Source organism: Bos taurus, chromosome 22 (genome assembly GCF_002263795.3).
Source record: "Bos taurus isolate L1 Dominette 01449 registration number 42190680 breed Hereford chromosome 22, ARS-UCD2.0, whole genome shotgun sequence".
Lineage (NCBI taxonomy): Eukaryota > Metazoa > Chordata > Mammalia > Artiodactyla > Bovidae > Bos > Bos taurus.
The window spans coordinates 25,106,924-25,128,239 of NC_037349.1; the positions used below are offsets into that span (position 1 = coordinate 25,106,924).

At 36.3% G+C, this 21,316-nt stretch overlaps 1 protein-coding gene across 1 annotated transcript in view; it reads right to left on the minus strand.

Annotated features, from left to right (window-relative positions):
• Nucleotides 1-21,316, minus strand: part of CNTN6 (contactin 6) — a 320,429-nt gene that overhangs the window by 163,558 nt on the left and 135,555 nt on the right. The window contains exons 3-4 of the mRNA NM_001191459.2: nucleotides 16,510-16,636; nucleotides 10,352-10,527 (exon numbers count right to left, since the gene is read on the minus strand). Of these exons, the coding sequence (NP_001178388.1) occupies nucleotides 10,352-10,527; nucleotides 16,510-16,636 (303 nt within the window). The remainder of the gene's footprint in view (nucleotides 1-10,351; nucleotides 10,528-16,509; nucleotides 16,637-21,316) is intronic.

Here is a 21,316-nt window from a genome sequence, read left to right on the forward strand (position 1 = left end):
CTGCAAAGCCAGACTCAAAGGAATATATATAGTGTGGTTTTATTCAAATCAAATTGAAAAAGACAATATTTAACTATATATTTACAAGTCAAGATAGTGGAGAGGAGAGAGGAAGTAGAAACTGGAAAGGTATAGTAGGGCTTCTGGGGTTGCCGATTTTCTGTCTCTGGATCTGGCTTAGTAATGTTTCACTGTTCTTATATGTTTTGTAATTTTCTGTATGTGTTTGCTTCTTGGAAAAGATTGCATATAAATTAGTATGTTAAAACAAAATGAACGTTTCCAGAGGTTGACACCAAATCCTCTTTATCATTCGAATTTACTTTTTAAACACTTGATTTGGGTCCGCTATTTCAATAACATATTAAAACTCCTAGAAAATAATTCATTTGATTCTTTAGTACAAATAAAAATGTGGCTGTGAGTCCTGACTAAATCTGTAAATTTCAAAAGCAAAATCTCTATGGTTATGTTCAAAAGTTCCTCAAAATCATTTGTCAAGTAGCATAAGAATAATAAATAAGCCCTTTGGCTTTGGGTTTCTTTCTCTATTTTACAAACCAGGAACTCTCAATTTTGATTAGATGAATACCTTACTTTGTAACATTTTCTTCTCAAACCCCAGCTCTTTACCTGTGCAGCTTGAATGTGCACTTTTGTTCAAATGGACCAAAAAAGACTAGGTCTTACCAAATATGGGAAGTAAGAGAAAGCCTGCCTTTTGAAAAAGTGTAATTTCTGATAAGATACATACATACATAGATGTCCAACAGTGATGAAGAAGAAAAAAATGAGGCTAAGACATTGAATAATCCAGTTTCCTGTTGATTTAGTTAAGAAAATAAAAATAATACTAGCTTGCTGTAATTCAGTTATGCAACTACTCTGAGTCCAATTGTTTAAGGCTTAAGTTATTTTTTTTTCTAATTTTATTTTATTTTTAAACTTTACATAATTGTATTAGTTTTGCCAAATATCAAAATGAATCCGCCACAGGTATACATGTGTTCCCCACCCCGAACCCTCCTCCCTCCCCCCTCCCCATACCATCCCTCTGGGCCGTCCCATTGCACCAGCCCCAAGCATCCAGTATCGTACATCAAACCTGGACTGGCAACTTGTTCATACATGATATTTTACATGTTTCATTGCCATTCTCCCAAATCTTCCCACCCTCTCCCTCTCCCACAGAGTCCATAAGACTGTTCTATACCTCAGTGTCTCTTTTGCTGTCTTGTACACCGGGTTATTGTTACCATCTTTCTAAATTCCATATATATGCGTTAGTATACTGTATTGATGTTTTTCCTTCTGGCTTACTTCACTCTGTCCTTGCATTCCTATACACTAATAATTAAGTTATTTTTAAAAGCAAAGACAAACTCTTCTCCTTTTTACAATACCTATTGATGGTTTTATATTAAGATAAATTGAGAATATTAACTTCATTGGAACAATTTTTAGTGCTATTTCCAAAATGATCATGAAAATCCAATACTAATTTATCTGATTTATTTTATTTAATAAGTTAAAGAAAAATATGTCAACTTACTTTGTTTAGTTATTTTCCTGATGTAAAAAATAAAGGTTAAAAACCATCTAGCATTTTCAATTATAATTAGATATGCATTTCCCACTTGACACATACTTCAAAATTATCAGAGCCTTTACAATTTCCAAATGCATTTTCAAGTGTTATCTTTAAAACTCCTTCTCCCAGGTCTTAATTTATTTTTCAGATATAAATGCACTTTGCCACCATATCATCAGGATCATGTATAACTGTTTTTATACATGAAAAAAATTTAAAGACATTTTGATTTCATCAGTACCCAAGGAAGCTTTTAAAATTTATTTCTAAATGTGAGGGGTTTCTTTTGTTTGTTTGTTTTTTTGTGCTTGTACAGATACTGGGCAAAATACAGAAATAAAAATACACATTCCCTTCCCTTGTGGTTCAGCTGATAAAGAATCTGCCTGCAATGTGGGAGACCTAAGTTCGAACCCTGGGTTGGGAAGATCCCCTGGAGAAGAGCATGGCAACCCACTCCAGCATTCAGGCTTGGAGAATTCCATTGAGTGTATAGTCCATGGGGTCGGAAAGAGTCAGACACGACTGAGTGACTTTCACTTTCACTTTTTCAAATAATATACAGGTACCTTTGGAGTTCCTACTCTAAAGAGTCAAAGACCTTTATATCATTACTTTTACCTGGAGATCTTTTCTGTTGTTCTGATTATGGTTTTTGGATTTATATGGATTCTGTTTTACTTTCTTTACCTACAAATATGTATGTGTGTGTATATATATATATATATATATATATATTTAAAAGTTATTTTGAGATGGAGATGTGAAAAATACTAGGTCTGTGATAGGTTAATGACCAGGTGATGTGTTTGCCCCATTTTGAATTTCTTTAATTTCTCAACCTGCAAAACATGATTTGGGACAGGTTACAGGTAGAGAATAAAGATGAACAGCATTGCAGGTATAAAACCCTTGGCATTTCTCTGGGAAAGAAAAAATTTACAATGATTGTAAATGCTCACATCTTTATAGCCCTTTAAAATGAAATATTATCACGTGTTAACCTAGAGCCATCTAAAATTAAACCCTGTGACATGAAGCAAGAATTCTTTAACTTCATCCTACAAGTGTGAGAAGTGAGGTTTGGAGCATCCCTAAACGTGTGCCTGCGTGTGAAGTCACTTCAGTTGTGTCTGACTCTTTGCAACCCCATGGACTGTAGCTCACCAGGTTCCTCTGTCCATGGGATTCTCCAGGCAAGAATACTGGAATGGGTTGCCGTGCCCTCCTCCTAGGGATATTCCCAAGCCAGGGAACGAACCCACGTTTCAAGTCTCATGCACTGGCAGGCGGATTCTTTACCCCTAGAAGCCCTAAATATGTATATGGTGGTTTTAAAAATAAAATAAAGATCATTAATATATCAGATCAATATTTTTAAGGAAAAAGTATTAGTATTTTCAAACAACAGTTTATAAACAACTTCAAAATCTGCAACATCATTCAAAGCATTTCCACTGTTCTTAGGATAAGTACTGAAGTACCAAACTTGGTCTATTCACAGTTACATAGCCAGACCTCTCCCAGGCTCTCAGTCAACAACTCGCAACAATATACCAGGTGCCCTTACCCATTGCTCTACATATAATAATGCATATTTGGTCATTATAATAAACCTATATAAAGAGAGTGGGCTTCCCAGGTGGTACTTTTGGTACAGAACCCACCTGCCATTGCAGGAGACATAAGAGACATGGGTTCCATCCCTGGGTCACGAAGATCCCCTGGAGAAGGGAATAGCACCCTGCTTCAGTATTTTTGCCTGGAGGACCCCATAGATTGGAGCCTGGTGGGCTACAGTCCATAAAGTCACAAAGAATTGGACATAACTGAAGCAACTCAGCACACACATGTGCAGAAAGTGGGTACTATTGACATCACTATTTTACACATGAATTCACACCTGTGTACACTGTCACACTGAGTGAGAATATTTTTGAAACATAGTTCATCCCTGGTGCCTCTGCCTAAAAGCTTCATGATATGATAGAATTTTGCTGTTTTTTCTGGCATCTCGCAGTATCACCCAATCATTCCATTATTCGTAGATTAAGCTTGGAAATAAAGGGTCTCTGAAATTTGGATATACCTGGCTCCAATTTATGGTTCAGCCTTGTCCTAGAAAACCAATTATTTCTGAATCATGGCTTGTCATGTTCCTACCTGGTTTTTCCCATTCCCCTCACATTTTCTCTAATACTTGAAGCTTATTTGCATTTGCATTCCTCTTGTTCTCCTGTGGACCTGAACATTCTCCTCCCCTATTTTCTTTATCTGGAACACGATTTAATATTTCAAGGCTCAGTTCAAGCCCCACTGTCTTTGGAAGGCTTCCCTTGCCCTTTGTCCAATCCAGACAAACTTGACTACTTTCTCTTCTGGTCTGTCTTATAGATTACATCTAACCCTCTCACATCACCTGATGCTATTTTTGTGGAGGTGCTGTGTGGTAAAGAATCTGCCTGCAGTGGAGCCACAGGAGACATGGGTTTCATCCCTGAATTAGAAAGATTCCCTGGAAGAGGACTTGGCAATCCACTCCAGTATTCTTGCCTGGAGATTCCCATGGACAGAGGCGTCTGGCGGGCTACAATCTGTAGGGTCGCAAAGAGTCAGACACAACTGAAGCAACTTAGCATGCACACACATGTGGGCATTAAGAACATGGACTCCGGGTTCCAACTGCCCGGGTTTGAATACTGACTCTGTCACTTATTATATGTGTGATTTGAGGCAAGCTGGTTAATTCTTCTATAGCCTCAATCTGGTCATCCGAAAAAGGGATTATAGCAACTTCAGAGTGTTATTGTGAGGCTCATTATGCAAATGCTACCAATTTCTTTCTTTCCTTTTTTTCTTGCTCTCAAGTTTTCACCTGTCTGCTCTGTGAAGACAGGGAGTAGCTATTTCTTATCTACCATTTGATCTTTAGTCCCTAGCACAGTGCTTGATGCATATAAATAAGGTGTTTTCTGGTTGCTTGGCTGATGAATAAATAAATGGCCATTAATTTATTCAACCAGTCTAGCATCAGTCTTGTAAAACTAGGAGATTTCAGCAATAATAGAACAAACTGATTTAAAATGGTATCTGTGATTAAATATTAAATAGAGGAGGACCAAAAAGTCTATTCATAAGTAACTTTTATCCCAGTGTTTCTCTATTCATTGGTAGAGGTATATATTATGAGTCTCAAAAAAAAAAAAAATACAGCTCAGTGAAATCAGAGGTTTCTTTCAAAATCCTCTACCTTTTCTTTACTCAAGGATGACATTTTAAACAGCAATGACAGATGCAATGTTCTCTCACACCAATACAGAGTAATTCATTAACATACATATGAAAGGAAGAAGTCTACATTCAACCTTTACCACTAAAGTCCTTGAGAAATAAAAGAAATTCAAAGCAGCTGCATGTGTGGCTTGTATAAAGTCAAACTGGTTTGTATAGAACAGTCTTATGGACTCTGTTGGAGAGGGAAAGGGTGGGAAGATTTGGGAGAATGGCATTGAAACATGTATAATATCATGTATGAAACGAGTTGCCAGTCCAGGTTCGATGCACGATACTGGATGCTTGGGGCTGGTGCACTGGGACGACCCAGAGGGATGGTATGGGGAGGGAAGAAGGAGGAGGGTTCAGGATGGGAAACACATGTATACCTGTGGTGGATTCATTTCGATATTTGGCAAAACTAATACAATATTGTAAAGTTTAAAAATAAAAAAAAAAAAGAATGCCAGGGTGATAACAGAAGCTTTTGGTGACTAGACACTCAATGAATTTGCTTTAGGTTTGAGGTTGCTTGGAGGAAAATAGAAAAGAGCTTAAATAAGAATGTACCTGATAATTTGGAATGACAGAATCTTTGGAAGAACTGAAGGAAACTTTTGCAATTAAATAATTCAAAACATACCCTTAATAAGTCTATAGAGATAACTAACTTGCCTGAGTAACATAGCAATTTAAAGACAGATTAGATTTAGGAGGATATTTTATAACGGAGTTTTTTGGGTTTTGTTTTTAAATATTTGGGCTGTATTCCTGCATGGTTTTGTGGTGGGATGATTCAAGTTAAGGCAACTCTAACAGGCTGGAGTCTAAAATAAACTCCAAGGGGGATTTTGAATTGCTGAACATCAGGAAAGAAGTTGGAAACACAAGCAATCAATTATGTAGACAAATTTACCTACAGAGCCTCTCCCATGGATGAGTTAGGTTCTGAAGGGTGGTTCATAGTTCATTTGTTCTGAAGGTCAAAGTGGCGGTGTACGACTGCCAACTGGTGGGAAGCAGAGCTGTTGACACAATTTTATTCTGATGTATAGTTTTGCTCTTACTTATGGAAATTCATATGATTAGAGATTCTGGACCCAATTTGTCTGTCAATAAGATCAAATATCTTATATGTTTAGTGTCTGTCTTACTTCGGTTTCCCTGGAAGCAAAGGCTGACACAGAGGTTCAACTTCATTGATTTATTGAGGAAACACTTGAAGGAGAAATGGAGGGATCGGAACTGGATAGGGCACAGGAACGGGCTACGCAAAAAGGGGTCTCAGCTGTTGTCTAGCTCCAGCCCGAGCCCATGGGGAGCTCTAGGGCATGGGTTGAAGAAAAGGGGTAGCTGTGGGCATTAACAGCTGAGCTCATTGTCCAGTAAAGGGGATTTGAACTCAGCACCAATGGGATCTACCACCAGGCCTATGTGAAGGTTACTGTCCTTCAGAAATGGCTTATTATTTCAACAGTGATTATGTCAAAGGCCTATTAAATTAACAATGAAAGCCCATTTGATCTGTTTGAGCACTGTTTGAATTGAACTGAATACCTTAATACAAAAGACATGAGTTTTAGAATCTGAATTTTTATTTTTTTTAATGGAAGAATATAATTGTTTTACAATGTTGTATTGGTTTCTGCTGTAGAATCTGAACTTTTATACTAAAGTTACAACTGATTCTTTAACAATATACTTTCTAAAAAGATCCAATCTCAGTGAGCCTCAGGCTTCTAATCTGTAAAATGGAAATGATAGAATCATCCTCTTATGGTTATTCCACAGTTCAAGAAAGGTAATATATGTCAAACACTTAAAAGCCTTGAAAACAACTGGTCTGGAGGAAGTTTTGAAATGTAAACTAGATTTTTCTATGAGTAACTGTAGCAGTTTGAAATATATGGATGTTTGGCCAATTTGGGGGAGGAAATGAAAATATCAAAAGAAGAATTAGAGTTACCATTTCCTGAGTGCCTATCATGGGCCAGGGGGTTCACATCGTTACTCAGTTAATTCCTGTCACTGTCCTTTGGATTCTGCTGCAATTCTCACTGAATACATTTCATAAATGGGCTTAATATTTTAAAAGGTGGCCTAATTTCCTGCTGCTGGATATTTTACAGAGATAGAATTTGAACTCAGGTCTGTTTGTAGCGAAAATTGTAGCATGTGACCACCATTGTTATGATTTTAAGAAAGGTACAAAAGCCTTTCTAGTAAATAGGCAATGTTGAAAATTTGTGAAGATAGTGATGAGAACTCAGATTAAGTAATTTATATAAGAAAGAAAGAATAAGAAAGAATTTGTACATGAAGTCTTCTGGGCTGTAAGTTATTAACACCTTTTGATTTATTTTTAAGATCTTTATGCACATTTGTTCAAAATAGACCATTCGGAGTTGTGTAATAGCAGTGACAAAGCTAGAAGTGGTATTTTTCACATTTTTAAAATAAATTCTTTACTACTTGGAATGAACAACTGATTTAAGTAAGCTGGCAAGAGTACTTATGAGATCTAGGAAAGGAAAAGGGATACTTTATAGGTGATTAAAAAGTGTTGGTTATTTTCAGGGTTGATTCAAGTCAGCAGAGATAAACTCAACCAAATCTCTCCATGGAAACAACAGGAAACATTTCAGGCAAGACACTGTTATAGTTACTGGACAGAAAAGGCAGAATGATCTGATTCTTTCTTGTTTGTTTGTTTGTTTGTTTTGTTTTTTCAAGTTTAAGACTTGAAACCTAAGACCCTTTAAGTCTGCAGGAGAAAGATCAGCTAATGGATGCATAAATCAGCTATTTCTGCATAAATAGTAATAGAAATGCTTTTAGGGAACAACAGTCATATACTTTCAACTCCCAAAAAAGAAAACTTTATGAAGAGACAGGAAAGTCAGCAAGAATAGAAGAACTGACTTTCCTCATTCATCCAAATGAAAGCATAAATTTTTTTTCTGAATTTTAAATATTTCCTCTTTTTTTTTAGCAAATAAAAGTTACATTTTAACTTACAAAAACTTCCAGTTACACATTTTTAAAGCAGAAAAAAAAGTAAAAAAAATAATTTGGAAATTAAAAATACAAATTTTTAAGGGGGAACAAAGAGAAGGAAATATATGGCCATATAAAGCACAGTGCATTAACTTTCATCATAGGTATTCAGTTATTTTCAAGAAGGGGTAGAATCCATAACTCTGGAGAAACACCAGGTGTAGCAAATAAATATGCTCTATGGGATTCCCTTTACCAGAAAATCAAATTTATTAAATTTATTTTTATGCAATCTGACCATGTATCTCCTAGGGTCATCTTCTATTCAAGTGAAAAAAAAATTATTTTGGCAGAGTCATTCAAAACCTGTGGAGCAATTGTTTACTTCTGTAAAATAAGTCTTCATTAATATTTGGCTCGCTATTGTTTTTCCAAGTGATGGTCTTAGCTGAAATGTAGAAATCAAGTATTGTGATTATCTTTACCGTAAGTTTCAAATGGGGCTCCCCTGGTGGTTCAGACAGTAAAGAATCCAGAGATCTGAGTTCGATCCCTAGGTTGGGAACAGTCACCAGCATTTGTTTATATTCCATTTAGCCCTGTAAAATTTTGCATTATCTTTTGTTTTCTGAAGACATATATATATTCAGATACACTTAGCAATGCTTGTGTATATATATACATGTGTATATGTGTGTATATAGAGGACCACATACATATATGTACATGTGTGTATATTTATAATCACATGCACATTTATACACACATACTTATATACATATGTATTTATTTCTGAGTGTATTTATATACATATTCAGAAACAAGGCCATTCGCAGAATGGTTAACCAAAGGGAGTTTTGTGTAGAGCTAGTTATCTTTGGAACACAAGACTTTCAATGAGAAACAGACCTAATTATTAATTTATATAATGGTGGCGGTGGTGGTAGTTTAGTTGCTAAGTCGTGTCTGACTCTTGGGACACCATGGAGTGTAGGCTGCTAGACTCCTCTGTCCATGGGATCTCCTAGGAAAGAATACTGGAGTGGGTTGCCATTTCATACTCCAAATTTATATATCTACTGATGATTAAAGTAGTTCTGTTAGGGGAAGCACACTGATTGAAACCGCCCACCCTGGTCAGACACCATAGTAATCATTTCCATGAGTTGTTTTATGACAAGAGGTCCTGGTAAGGAACATGGAACTAATAAGCCTCCACCAACTGGAAGAGTTTGGGAAAGGTCAAAATGAGACACCACACGTTCGACCACCTCCCGGAATCCTTCTCTCTGGCATTCATCTTGGCTGAACAAGGCATGCACCACCAGGAAGGACTCTTGGGTTAGAATGATTGGCTAAAGACAACCTGGAAACTAATCCCATCACCATAAAACCTGAGACTACAAGCCATGTGACAGAGCTGTTCTCCTGGTTCCCTTACCCTGCTGCTCTCCGCTCGGGTGCCCTTTCCCAATAAACTCTCTTGCTTTGTCAGCACATGTGTCTCCTCTGACAGTTCATTTCCGAGTGTTAGAAGGAGCCCAGTTTCGGGCCCTAGAAGGGGTCCTCCTTCCTGCAACAGTTCTACAAGTTGGGCTTTGGATGTATATTTTGTTCTGTAGATTTCAAAATAGATATTTTTTCAAAATAACAGAAGTATAGACCTATTCATCAGGGTCCCAAAGAGTAGCTTCTCACTCTTTGGTCCCTGGTACATCCTCTGAGGAGGGCGTGAGTGGGAGTCGCATGGCAGAGGGGGTATAAAGGGAAAGATGTAAGGCTTCTGCTTCATCCACATCAACAAATGTAATTACTTTCAAACAAGGCTTTCCCTGGATCCAATATGAAACATTTCAGTCCCTGGAAACACTATATATAAACACTATAAGGAGCAGTATGTCTATTGTTCATCTGCTAATGTCCCCAAATGTCACCAAGGTAATTATTTGGATGACATTTATGTGACGCAGTTGGACATTGTTACAGTTAATATAAAGTCTGCCTTTGGCAACCACTTTATTTCCACCTGCATCAAACTGTAGATGCATGATCACTTTTCCTGGGAGAAAGCTTTCCTCCCCCAAAAAACATCTTTGCTTTCTTTTATTCATGTGCCCTTCACATTAATGCCCAATGCAAAAGAAGAAGGAAAAAGGATATATATATATATATATATATATATATATATATATATATATAATCTTTATCTGAATATGTATATCTAGAACTTTCAGAGATGTTTCTAAATATAATTCACAAAATACAATAATACTGATATTTCCTGTTTTTTTTTTTTTTTTGGAAACAGATTCAACTATTCCCAGGAGTCTGAATTCACAAAATGCACACTGTTAAAACTTTTTACCTCTATAAATTCATATTTGCTCTCAAAGAGCATGTGATTGGCAAAGTTCGCTTTTTTCTACTATGGTTATAATAAGAATATATTTTCAGAAACACAAAGATTATAGATTTTTCCCACAAACTCACATGCAAATTGGAGCTTTGCCTTCTGACTCAGAATTGTTCCCAGAGAATTGGTGGCCAGGCACTGGTATGTGCCAATATCTTGATCTGTGCGAGGGCTGCTGATTGCCAAACTGCCTCCATCCAGCCTGTAGTGATAGCTCATGCTAAAATCAATATCTGCGCCATTGTGCTTCCACCTTCAAAGGAAAAAAAAAAATCAAATTATGCCTCCAAAATCAGAGTTGACCACTACTGATTTAAACAACATACATTGACAATTCTTGAGACTGTTAAAATAAAACAAAACATAGTTACATATGGGCACATCCTACCAGTTTCACTGAAGATTATTATCTTCGTGAGCTCCATAATATCAATAACTAGATTATTTGAAAGATCTTCTACTCTTTACAAATTACAAACACTCACCAAAACCTGTACAGTAAGGCAACAGAACTCTTGACATAAGAAATAAAAAGTAGACATTCAGTCAATAACCCTGGCCATCCTATTCCTTTAACAACTTTTCAAATAATATATACCATACCTGAACACCCACACTGATACTGCAAAATTGAATGTCAAAAATGATTTAGACATGAAGTCCAAGAAGAATATATTAGAATGGCACAAAGAAAGTCAGCAAAGATTTTACAATGCCAATTTGAGGTTGATAACAAAACAAAAATAACCTGACTACTTTAGAACTTGATTGTCTCTGATAGTTTCTTACTTGGAAAATTAATCATGCTGAAAATATTTCAACAGTACTTAGAAATGCCAAACTAAAATTATACCTTAACAAAACAAATGCAGTTTGAGAGGTTTTCATTTTAGGCTGCAAAAAATTTCTCGGCTTACCTAGTAGTCAACAATCTTTTAGAACATTAATTAAGTATCAGAAAATCCTAACAGTTATATTTATTTTCATAGAAGTATTAGATGATTTTGAAATTACGTTTTATCATTTTAAGATGAATGAATACCCATTTGTTATCTTTAATGGACCCACTTCCCCCAGCTTGCAACCCCTTACTTCCATCAAAATAGTCAGACATCTTGAAATCAGACTATTACACATTCAAACATATACATTTCTAGGGCACTAGCTTTGTGTAGTAATATAAACCATTTAAGAAAAGAGATATATTTTAAAACATTGAGTTAAGATAATCAGTCAGAAAAACAAGTGAATACCTCTTCCTGTGAAATAAAGACAGTTTGTAAATCTTGTTTCTTTAGAGTTTATGAGAGCTCTGCAGATTCTTCCCTTCATGCTAAGGTCATATTAAAAATAGTTTTGTGCGGGTAGCTAATTGTAAGGAAGGAATGACATTTTATAGAATTATTCCAAATGTCATTGACTTTTTTAGAATTCTGAAACATCCCATGGAAAAAGTCTAGCAAATGTCTACAGCAGTAGAAGAGAAATACAGACTTAGGGTATCTTCTCCCCTGTTAAAGATGAGAAATGATGGATATCAAATCATCCAGAGGACTTGAACCAACTCTGTCACTTTTAAATTACTTAGCCAATTCTTGTGCACCTCAACTTCTTTTTAATAAAAGGAAGCTGGAAGACAACAGTCAAAAATAGTACATTTCGTTTGCCTGAACTATCTGCCAATTTTTTTTTCTAGAGAAACTTATTCGGTTTCTAGTTCTCAATATTAGAAGAAAATGGAGAAAACTACTATTTTTTAGGCCTATCTGAAGCCTTAAATATTCTCCTTGCCAGTGCTATAATGCTGTCTTTCATAATTTGTTTACAGGGCATGGTCTTTGAACCTTTGTGTTCCCTTGCTTTTTCAATGCAAAGGATATACCACACTTAGTTTGCCAGCTTTCTTTAATTTTGAAATCAATCACTGAAATAACTGCTGTCATCATTACATGCTCCTAATTAAGCTCGGTAATTGTTTTTCAACACAAATTCAAAGTTGTTGGCTTAGCTGCAGCAAATGAATTTTTCACACTCTCCCCATAATCATTCTAATCACTATGGTACAATGATTATTAAACTGTGCATATAGATCAGGGGTTCAACTCCTGGTGTGGGCTTTGTTCTAATTAATATGTTTAAATAAATTGAGAAATAGTATTAATGAATTCAAGTGATTGTCATACAAGTGTTACTGATAGAATGCCATGCCCAGGAGAATTATCTCATGATGCAAACTAGGAAATATGCTATAGAAGATTATTTTAAGCATCTGCCTTAATATCATATTGATTCCATGAAACATAATGGATTTGAACTAAAATCTTGACCTTTTTCTGGGGAACATCCTTCACTATTAAGTAGTTAAGCCCTGTGTCAAGAATATAATGTCTGGGGCTATATTTGTCTGCTAGTCTGTGATAATGTATGTGTGTGTGAGAGTGTTTTTTCCAAAACGGAGCCTTGCTTTAGAGTTACATGGAGTGCGATTTCTGGACCCATTCCTAGACACATGAAGAACTCCAAAGTTGAAATTTGTAACGTCTCTCTGGGTGATTCTAATGTGCACTAAATTTAGTTCCATTGACCTCACAGAAAGAGTCTTAGGCCTAGCTTTGATATTCCTTTGTTCTGTATGCTTAGCCAAGTCATTTCTCCAAAAGTCATATCCATTGATTATAAAATTTGCACAATAAAAATATCCTGCTTTGTCACAGAAAGTTGTTAAGTAGATCCAGGGAGGAAATGAATAAAAAGAATAGTAAGGCAGAGTAACACCCTTTGTGATTTTTACTCACAGGCCTAGAGCTTCTCCAAACTTAAGAATGTCTTTGTGACTGGAATAGATTAAATCACAGAAAGGAACCTTCTGCAGTGACCAGGTTCAGAGGACACGTGATGGAAATTCTCTCTGACATTCAAAGAACTTTTTTTGACAGAGGGTATCCTATGTAAAAATAATTTATGTGTGTGTCATTTCATTTTCCCAAATAAAATATATATTCTGAGCTCTAGAACTAAGCTCATCACCTATCTCATCACTATATCCTTGACTTATTAAGTATAAGCAATTCTACCCAAGTACTATTTTTTTTCCAAGTACTATTTTTGAGTAGCCCATTTTCCTTCCTTTAACAAAGCTGCATGGTTAGATGTTAATTTTCATGTGTTTCCTGGTCTTTAAAAGAATAGAAAGCGATCCTTTCCACTGGAAAACTTTGCCTAACATATATCTTGTCTTCACTGATATTCTGTCCGTGAAAGTATTGAATCCAACTGAAAGTGACTTTAGACAAGATTCTTTTAAACTGTTTCCAAAGTTCTGCTTTCAATGTTGCTTAGTTTCTCTTATGAGACTTCATTTTCTAAAGGGAATTTACTAAAAGGAATAAAATACACCTTAAAATCAACCACACCCTCACTTTGTGGATGAGGGATACAACGAAAGGAGAAAGACATGATTATTCCAGGGTTATATATGTAACGATAGAGCTGTGACTAGAAATGATAACTCTTGGTTCTAAGCCAATGGGTTTTTAGTACAGCTTCACACTATACCCAAGTAATTTCAAATAATCTTAAACTCCGAATCATAAAGTGTCCATCTATTTCACACACACACACAAACACTCAGACACACAATCCAAAATGAATACAGTCATGAGGATTTTTTAAAAATAAATTTTAAGTTCGAAAGGGTCATATTAAAACTAAAATTCACATTTTGTTGCTAATGTGCATTGTCTGAAATACCTCTGCCCTTTACTTTATTATCAAGAAAACTGGGATTCAATTTGACATTTAAGCATTAAAAAATTTTTTTTTCCTCATTATCTTTTAAAAGCATCTTGAGTATTTTATACCATGATAGTAGAAATAAGCTACACCTGGTTAAGGGGACTGGAAATAAGACGTTGATTGCCTGTCTTTAGCCTCCTTATTTACAAGCGTTACAACAGAAGCCATTTCACAACATTGAAATTTGCCATCTCTTCATTCAGTGTATTTCTTCACAAGTATTATTAGCAAATTGTTTTGAGAACCACTCTATTATATCTTTCCATGTGTTATAAGTCAATAGAAATTTTTATATAAGTACATGACTAATCGATGATCTCTCTTACCTATACTTAACAATTGTTTCTGATTGTATAGGGACTTACATGTTTTTCCTTTTCTCTAATAAATTCTATCAATCTTTAGGAACAATCAAATTACTTCTCAAAAATAAAATGGCAACTTGAAGTATTAGGTGATCTCAAAAATATGTTAGTCACATTTTTGTATATTTAGCCAAGTTTTAATTTAAATAACACAGCTTTTTACTTAAGGAAACAACCATGAACTAGATGGACCAGTTTATAAACTAAGTAATCTTCATCTGCTAGATGGACTTCATTGGTTGAGGTGTTCTAAAGATAGAAAAGCCTTAATAAAGCCTAAATAATAAGACACAGTTTTCAGCTCTTTTGTTGTAAAAAATAATACTGAAGTTATTTTGACAAGAGACACAAGATACAAAGTTGTCTTTAACCTTTTGTATTTAAGTCATTTAGCTAATTAATTAGATAATTATAAGATCACAGTAATTATATATATAAATATGGTATTTTTAATGGAACATATAAATCAGGAAAAGACAGTTTTTTTTTTGTTTGTTTTGTTTTTTACTAAAATGGACTGAATTTGTTGCTTTTTGTTTGTGATGATTTACAATGCGGGAGACGTAAGAGTTGTAGGTTCAGTCCCTAGATCAGGAAGATTCCCCTGGAGGAGGGCATGGCAATCCACTCCTGTATTCTTGCCTGGAGAATCCCATGGACAGAGGAACCTGGTGGGCTACACAGTCCATGGGGTCACAAAGAGCTGGACACAATTGAAATGACTTAGCACTATGAAATGACTTAGTATGCACACACTAAAAATTAAGACTTAAAAAAATGCTTTTAAACCCTAAAGCCACAATAGTCATTTTAATATTATTCTACTTTTTCTATATTCACACTGCACATGCAATTCTTGCCAACACAATATCTTTTAGATTTACACAAGTATAATGCATATATGCATATATTTGTGAAGTCCACCCACAATGTGAATCAGATTCTGCCTCTACTGTAATATTCTAAGAACAGAAACACTGCAGACCATTCTTTCTTATTATTTCAGAGGTAATATGTGAGGAACAAATATATGTATTTCTAGTTGCCCAGAATAAAAATTGCTTTTCTGCCTTAGATGGTCCATAGCTGTCTTCAACATATTTTTTCTAAAACCAATTCTTTTGGGGTGATGGAATGTATCAGTGGAATCACAGAAATTGGTCTGATGAAAAATGTTTCAATCTGGATTAATTCCTTTTAGAGAAACATGTTCATAGTCATTGTATATGGGGCAACTGAGGCAGTAACCACATATTGTGGGGAAGGGAGTACAAAATGAATTTGTGCTTTACAATCTCTTTCAAATTGGGGAAACAAATCTTTTCCTGTCCTCTTATTTTTTTTTTCTTTCTTCCTCTATTCCTTTCTTCATTCTTTTTTTCTCCCTTCCTTCCTTTTTCTTCCATTCTTTTTGAATTCTCACTGTAACATAGACCCAATCTCAAGAATAACTGCTCTAAGCAAATCTAACCAGTAAGTTATAAGAGTGGTTGCTGGAGGATGAGGGTGGGATAATTATCACTTGGCAAGTGGCATGAGGGGATACTTTAGGGTACCAAAAATGTCTACCTTCATTTGAGTGGTGGACACACAGCTGAATGTGCTGTGCTGTGCTTAGTCGCTCAGTCCTATACGACTCTTTGCGACCCCATGGACTGCAGCCTGCTAGGCTCCAAGAATACTGGAGTGGGTTGCCATGCCATTCTCCAACACAGCTGTATACCTATGTAAAAATTCGTTGAGCTGTACACTTCAAATTAGGTCATTTTATGGTGTGTATGGGCTTTGGTGACAGCTCAGTGGTAAAGAATCCACCTACCAATGCAAGAGACATGGGTTTAACCCCTGGGTCAGGAAGATCCCTTGGATTAGGAAATGGCAACCCACTCCATTATCCTTGCCTGGTAAATCCAAGGACAGAGGAGCCTGGTAGACTACTACAGAGGAGTCCATGGATTTGCAAAGAGTTGGACACAACTTAGCCACTAAGTAACAACAACAATAAATTATGTGTATACTTTACCCTGAACACAAAGGAAAAAAAACCAGCATGGTGCTCAGAAGTAGAAATTTACCTATAATGGGGTAATGGGTAACCATTAGCAGCACAATTCAGGATTATTTCAGATTTTGACAAATCCAAAGGAAAAATAGCATCTTGTGGTTCTTGGGTAAAAATAGGAGGGCTCAAGCCACCATCACCTGGAAAAAGAAAAGAAAAATTACACCATGTGGAAAATACTTGACCCTGTTTTGAATGTAAACAGTATTAGACATCAAATAAATAGATATTTTTAAAACTATTTCATCTTGAAACAATCTCAAACATATGAAAAGTTTCAAGAATGGTACAAAGAATTTTCGTCCTATACCATTTAAAGAGTAGCTTTGCAAGCATGCCACATTATCATAAATGAATTAGTGTCTATTTTTTTGTAAAGGACACAATAAAATGATCAAAATCAAGGAATTGACATTGTTTCAATGCTAGCATCTGTCAGTCCCCTTTCTCTGTTTTTCTTGATAAAATCGTTTATAGCAAAAAGATCCAGCAGAGAATCATAGATTTCATTTATTGTTTTCTCTTTTTAGTGTCCTTGAAGGTATTAATTGAACACTTTCTGTTTTCACTTGATTTTCCTCACCTGGTAACTTCAAAAATTACAAGGCACTGATTTGGTTAGGTTTCACTCAATTTAGGCTTGTCTAAGGGACAACAGGATCAGGGTCCTTGTAGGAGCTGTATGCTGAAAATATGGGTAATAAAAAGGGTCTATAAAGATTTTTTTGTTTGTTTGTTTAAAGATAATTAAAGCACTGTAAAAACTGGCTCTAATTTTTAAAAATTATCACCATGAAAAGAAAACACTCCCCACCATCCAGAGTATATTGATCACATTGTCTTGCCCTCCTGTCCCTCCATTCCCCTCCCACAAAGGGTGTTTCCCTGTGTCTGCTGTTTAATTATGATTAGATTCAGGAATGTTGTGTGCTTCAGATAGCATCCTATCAGATAGTCCAGGACTTCTGCTTCTCTCATTTCTGCTGAAGTTAACTTTGATCACTGGTTAAGGTACTGCCTGCGAAACCTCTCCACTATGAAATTACCTCCCCCTCCCCTTATAATTAGTAAGCATTTTGTGGTTACAGACTTTGAGACAATGTAAATATACTGTTCCTTATTGAGAATTTAATTTTTATTTATATATTTCTATCAGTATGATCTACTCTTTCAGTGTGAATCCATAGCTTCTTATTTTATTAAATAAGGAATTTTTTATTAAATAAAGGAAGTTATTTATTATTACATAAAGGAAGTTATAGTTCATGACTATTGGATGCCCAAAGTTTCACTGATTTGGCCAGCAGGAGCCTATTCAAGCTGGTTTCTTCATCTTTTTGACATGTGCCTGTTATTCTTTGTTCTCTTCCTTACTTTCTGGTATAAGAAAGTGTTTCAGAATCATCTTACAGTTTTCCTGTTCCAGCCATCAAAGTGGTCCTTTTTTCTAAGAAAATTTCATTTTTTTAAAATTAGAGAATGATATTGAGAAGCCGTGATCTGGATGCTAAGTGTACTCATTGAGGTGTTTTTGCTCTGAGGACCTTTCAATATGTGCATGTGTGTGTGTGTGTTTGTGTGTAGGTTTTATATATTATATGTACATGAAGGCATGTAAGTATGTATATGTATAATTTTACATACATGAGTTGTTGTTGTTTAGTTGCTAAGTCATGCCAGACTCTTTTGCAACCCCATGGACTGTAGCCTGCCAGGCTCCTCTGTCCATGGATTTCCCAGGCAAGAATACTGGAGCGGGCTTCGGTTGCCGTGTCCTTCACCAGGGGATCTTCCCAGCCCAGGGATCAAACCTATGTTTATTGCATTGATAGGTGGATGCTTTACCGCTGAGCCACCACTGCTGACACCAGGGAAGCCCATACACATGCACATATATACACACAGACGGATAGATGGATAGAAGCATGTGTGTATGTATTTAGAGTCCACACTAGAATCTTGTGGTAATTCATAGAGGGTTTGTTCTAGGTTTGTTTTTTTTCTGTCTATATTTTTAACTTCCTATTCCAGCCATGAGAACCCTGGTTTCCACTATTCTCAATGTATTTATGCATTTGTTCAATCTCTCTATATGTAACAACTGCCCGTTACTGTCACCAGCTTCTCCCCTTTATGGAGCTCCTCCTCATCCTTTACAGATTGTGATACCTGCTGCAAGTTTTACTCCCATACCTGCCCTGACACCACTTGTTGAGTTGTCTCTTGCCTCCTTTACCTCACTCAGGTTCTGACCCTGTTCAGGGTCTCTTTCCTGTGTAGATGCTCTGTTTCATTACACTTGACCTCTGACACTGTGCGCATGGTCATATTCCAAAGTGGATAACTTTCACATCCTTGTGTAGGATCTAACACCTCACACTGCAATGTCCTTTCGTTGTGGGGATTCAGTCCTTACTTTGCTTGACTCCAATACCAGATTGCAGGTTTCTACTTTTACCACCCCGTCTTGGCAATGGGACCCTCTTCAGGCTTCCCAGACTCTGATATTTACTGTTAGACCAGCCCACTAAAGGTGTGCCCTTTTCACCTTACTTGGGCTCTGCCACTCCACAGGGCCACTCCTGCACTATCCCTTTGCTCTGCATGCATGTCTATCTCACTCGTCTCAGTATCTAACATGTGGGCTGCTATTGTGCTCATCATCCACATTCATGTGGACGCTCGCATTACCTATCTCCACTTTAGGACATTTGAACTGAATTGATAAGAAAGAAAAGTATGTGGGAAAGGGAGAGGAAGAGTTCAGTATTCATGGTTTAAGAGAAAGTCTGTGTTTTTTTTTAATGTCCAAATGAACACATAAAGCAAAAACATCATCATATTAAGATTTAATTTAAGGGCATCCAGTCCAGAACTCTACTAGTTGTACTTGAGGGTCATGTAGGAGCATGCTCATTTCCTCTGATACCTACTGCAGCTCGCGATAATCTCAAATTTGGTAGATATTTTAAAGACCATTCAGGCCAGACTTCTTGGTTTGGAAAGATAATAGAACTAATGGTTTATATCATGTGCCCTTAAATCAAATGGGCTTTAGTGGATTTGCAAAATTTGCAGTATCTTCATTGATAAAATAGAATATGTATATCGAATGGTTATTTTGAGATGTGATGACATGATACTTATAAAGTTTATCACATTGTGCCTGGTACAAGTGAATAATAGTCATCAGACTAAGAAAATTACCATCATTATTGTCATCATCATCCATATTATTATTGCACACAAGAAAACTAAAACCCAGGAAGTTGAATCATCTTTTCCAAATTCATCATCAGCTTTGAGAGATAGAAAGAAATCAAACTTAGGCATCTTGATTCTCTCCTCACTTTTTTCACCATTCACTTAGATCCATATCTTTCTTCCAAAATATTTGCGCCCAGGAATAATAAATTAAATCTGTAACTTTATCTTAAATTTGTAATTTTATTATATTCCATTATTTACCTAAAATAGCAGACAGATGGGGGTTTTCATTCCAGCCTAGTTAGTTCCTGTCCTGTGAAAGTCACTCAGTCGTGCCTGACTTCTTTGCAATCCCATGGACTCTAGCCTTCCAGGCTACTCTGTTTATGGAATTCTCCAGGCCAGAATACTGGAGTGGGTAGCCATTGTCTTCTTCAGGGAATCTTCCCAACCCAGGGACTGAACCCAGGTCTCCCACATTGCAGGTGGATTCTTTACTGTCTGATCCACCAGGGAAATGCTAGTTAGTTACTAGCTATATAATGCTGGATAAGTTACTTAATTCTGAACTGCAAAGTAGCAATACTAAGTCTTCATTGTTGTGTTACTATAAAAGTTGATTGGGAAAGAGTGAGTTAAAACAGACTTTTCTTATTCTAGTGCTTAATGAAATGAGCAAGGAATTATAAAAATGAGTAAATAACAAACAGAAATCAGCAAGGTCTGGGCCACAATACTTGTTAACTCATCTTATGACCCTTAAAGTGAGATTTCTGCTCTGAACAATCCTCTTTCTACAGTAGGAGAAATACTAGGAAAACAGTTTGATTCAGGAGGATTTGGGGATTAGATCTTTACTAATGATATTGTTGTTCCTACTACCAATTTAAGTTAAAGTTTGTGGAATTATAAGTGGTAATTTCTTGCCTTTCACACTGTGCATCATCTGCTTGTACTAGGATAATGATGTCTGAACAACTTGAAGCTGAAGATCACCTCTAATGTGGGCTATAAAATAATGGGCAATGCACAATGCACATACAAGGAAACTGGCTTAAGTCTCTTATTGGATTACCTAGAATTGGCCATAAACCCTTGCTGAACATTCTGCTAGTATAAGCCACCAGAGAGAAGCAGGCTATTAGCACCCAGCATTGAGGGATTTGATGCACACTGGGAAAGGCAAGCAGCCACCCTAGCTTCAATGGGCCAAATATTTGATCACATAATGCTTTCTATATAAAGATTGATGATCAACAGGAGAAATTGTGAAATAAAAATTCGCATTTCATGGCAAGACAAAACAATTTAAGAATTTTTTTTCTCTCTCTCCCCTTTGGCCTCCTCTCTCTCCTGCTAGTGCACTGTGTATCTGCATTAGCATTGAGCAAAACTCCTCCATCAGCAGAAATACCTGCTCAACCATAAAGAGCAATGTTCTCCCAGCACCAACAAGACAGCTGCTTAAAGGTAACATTCGTTCTTGATCTTGTAAGGGGCCACATGACCCACCAAAATGATGCTTAGATGCGGGTTATGTAAGCTGTCAATAATGCAGCGTTTGATGAGCAGCTTTCAGTCTCAAAAAGCTTGTACAACTCTACCTTGACTTC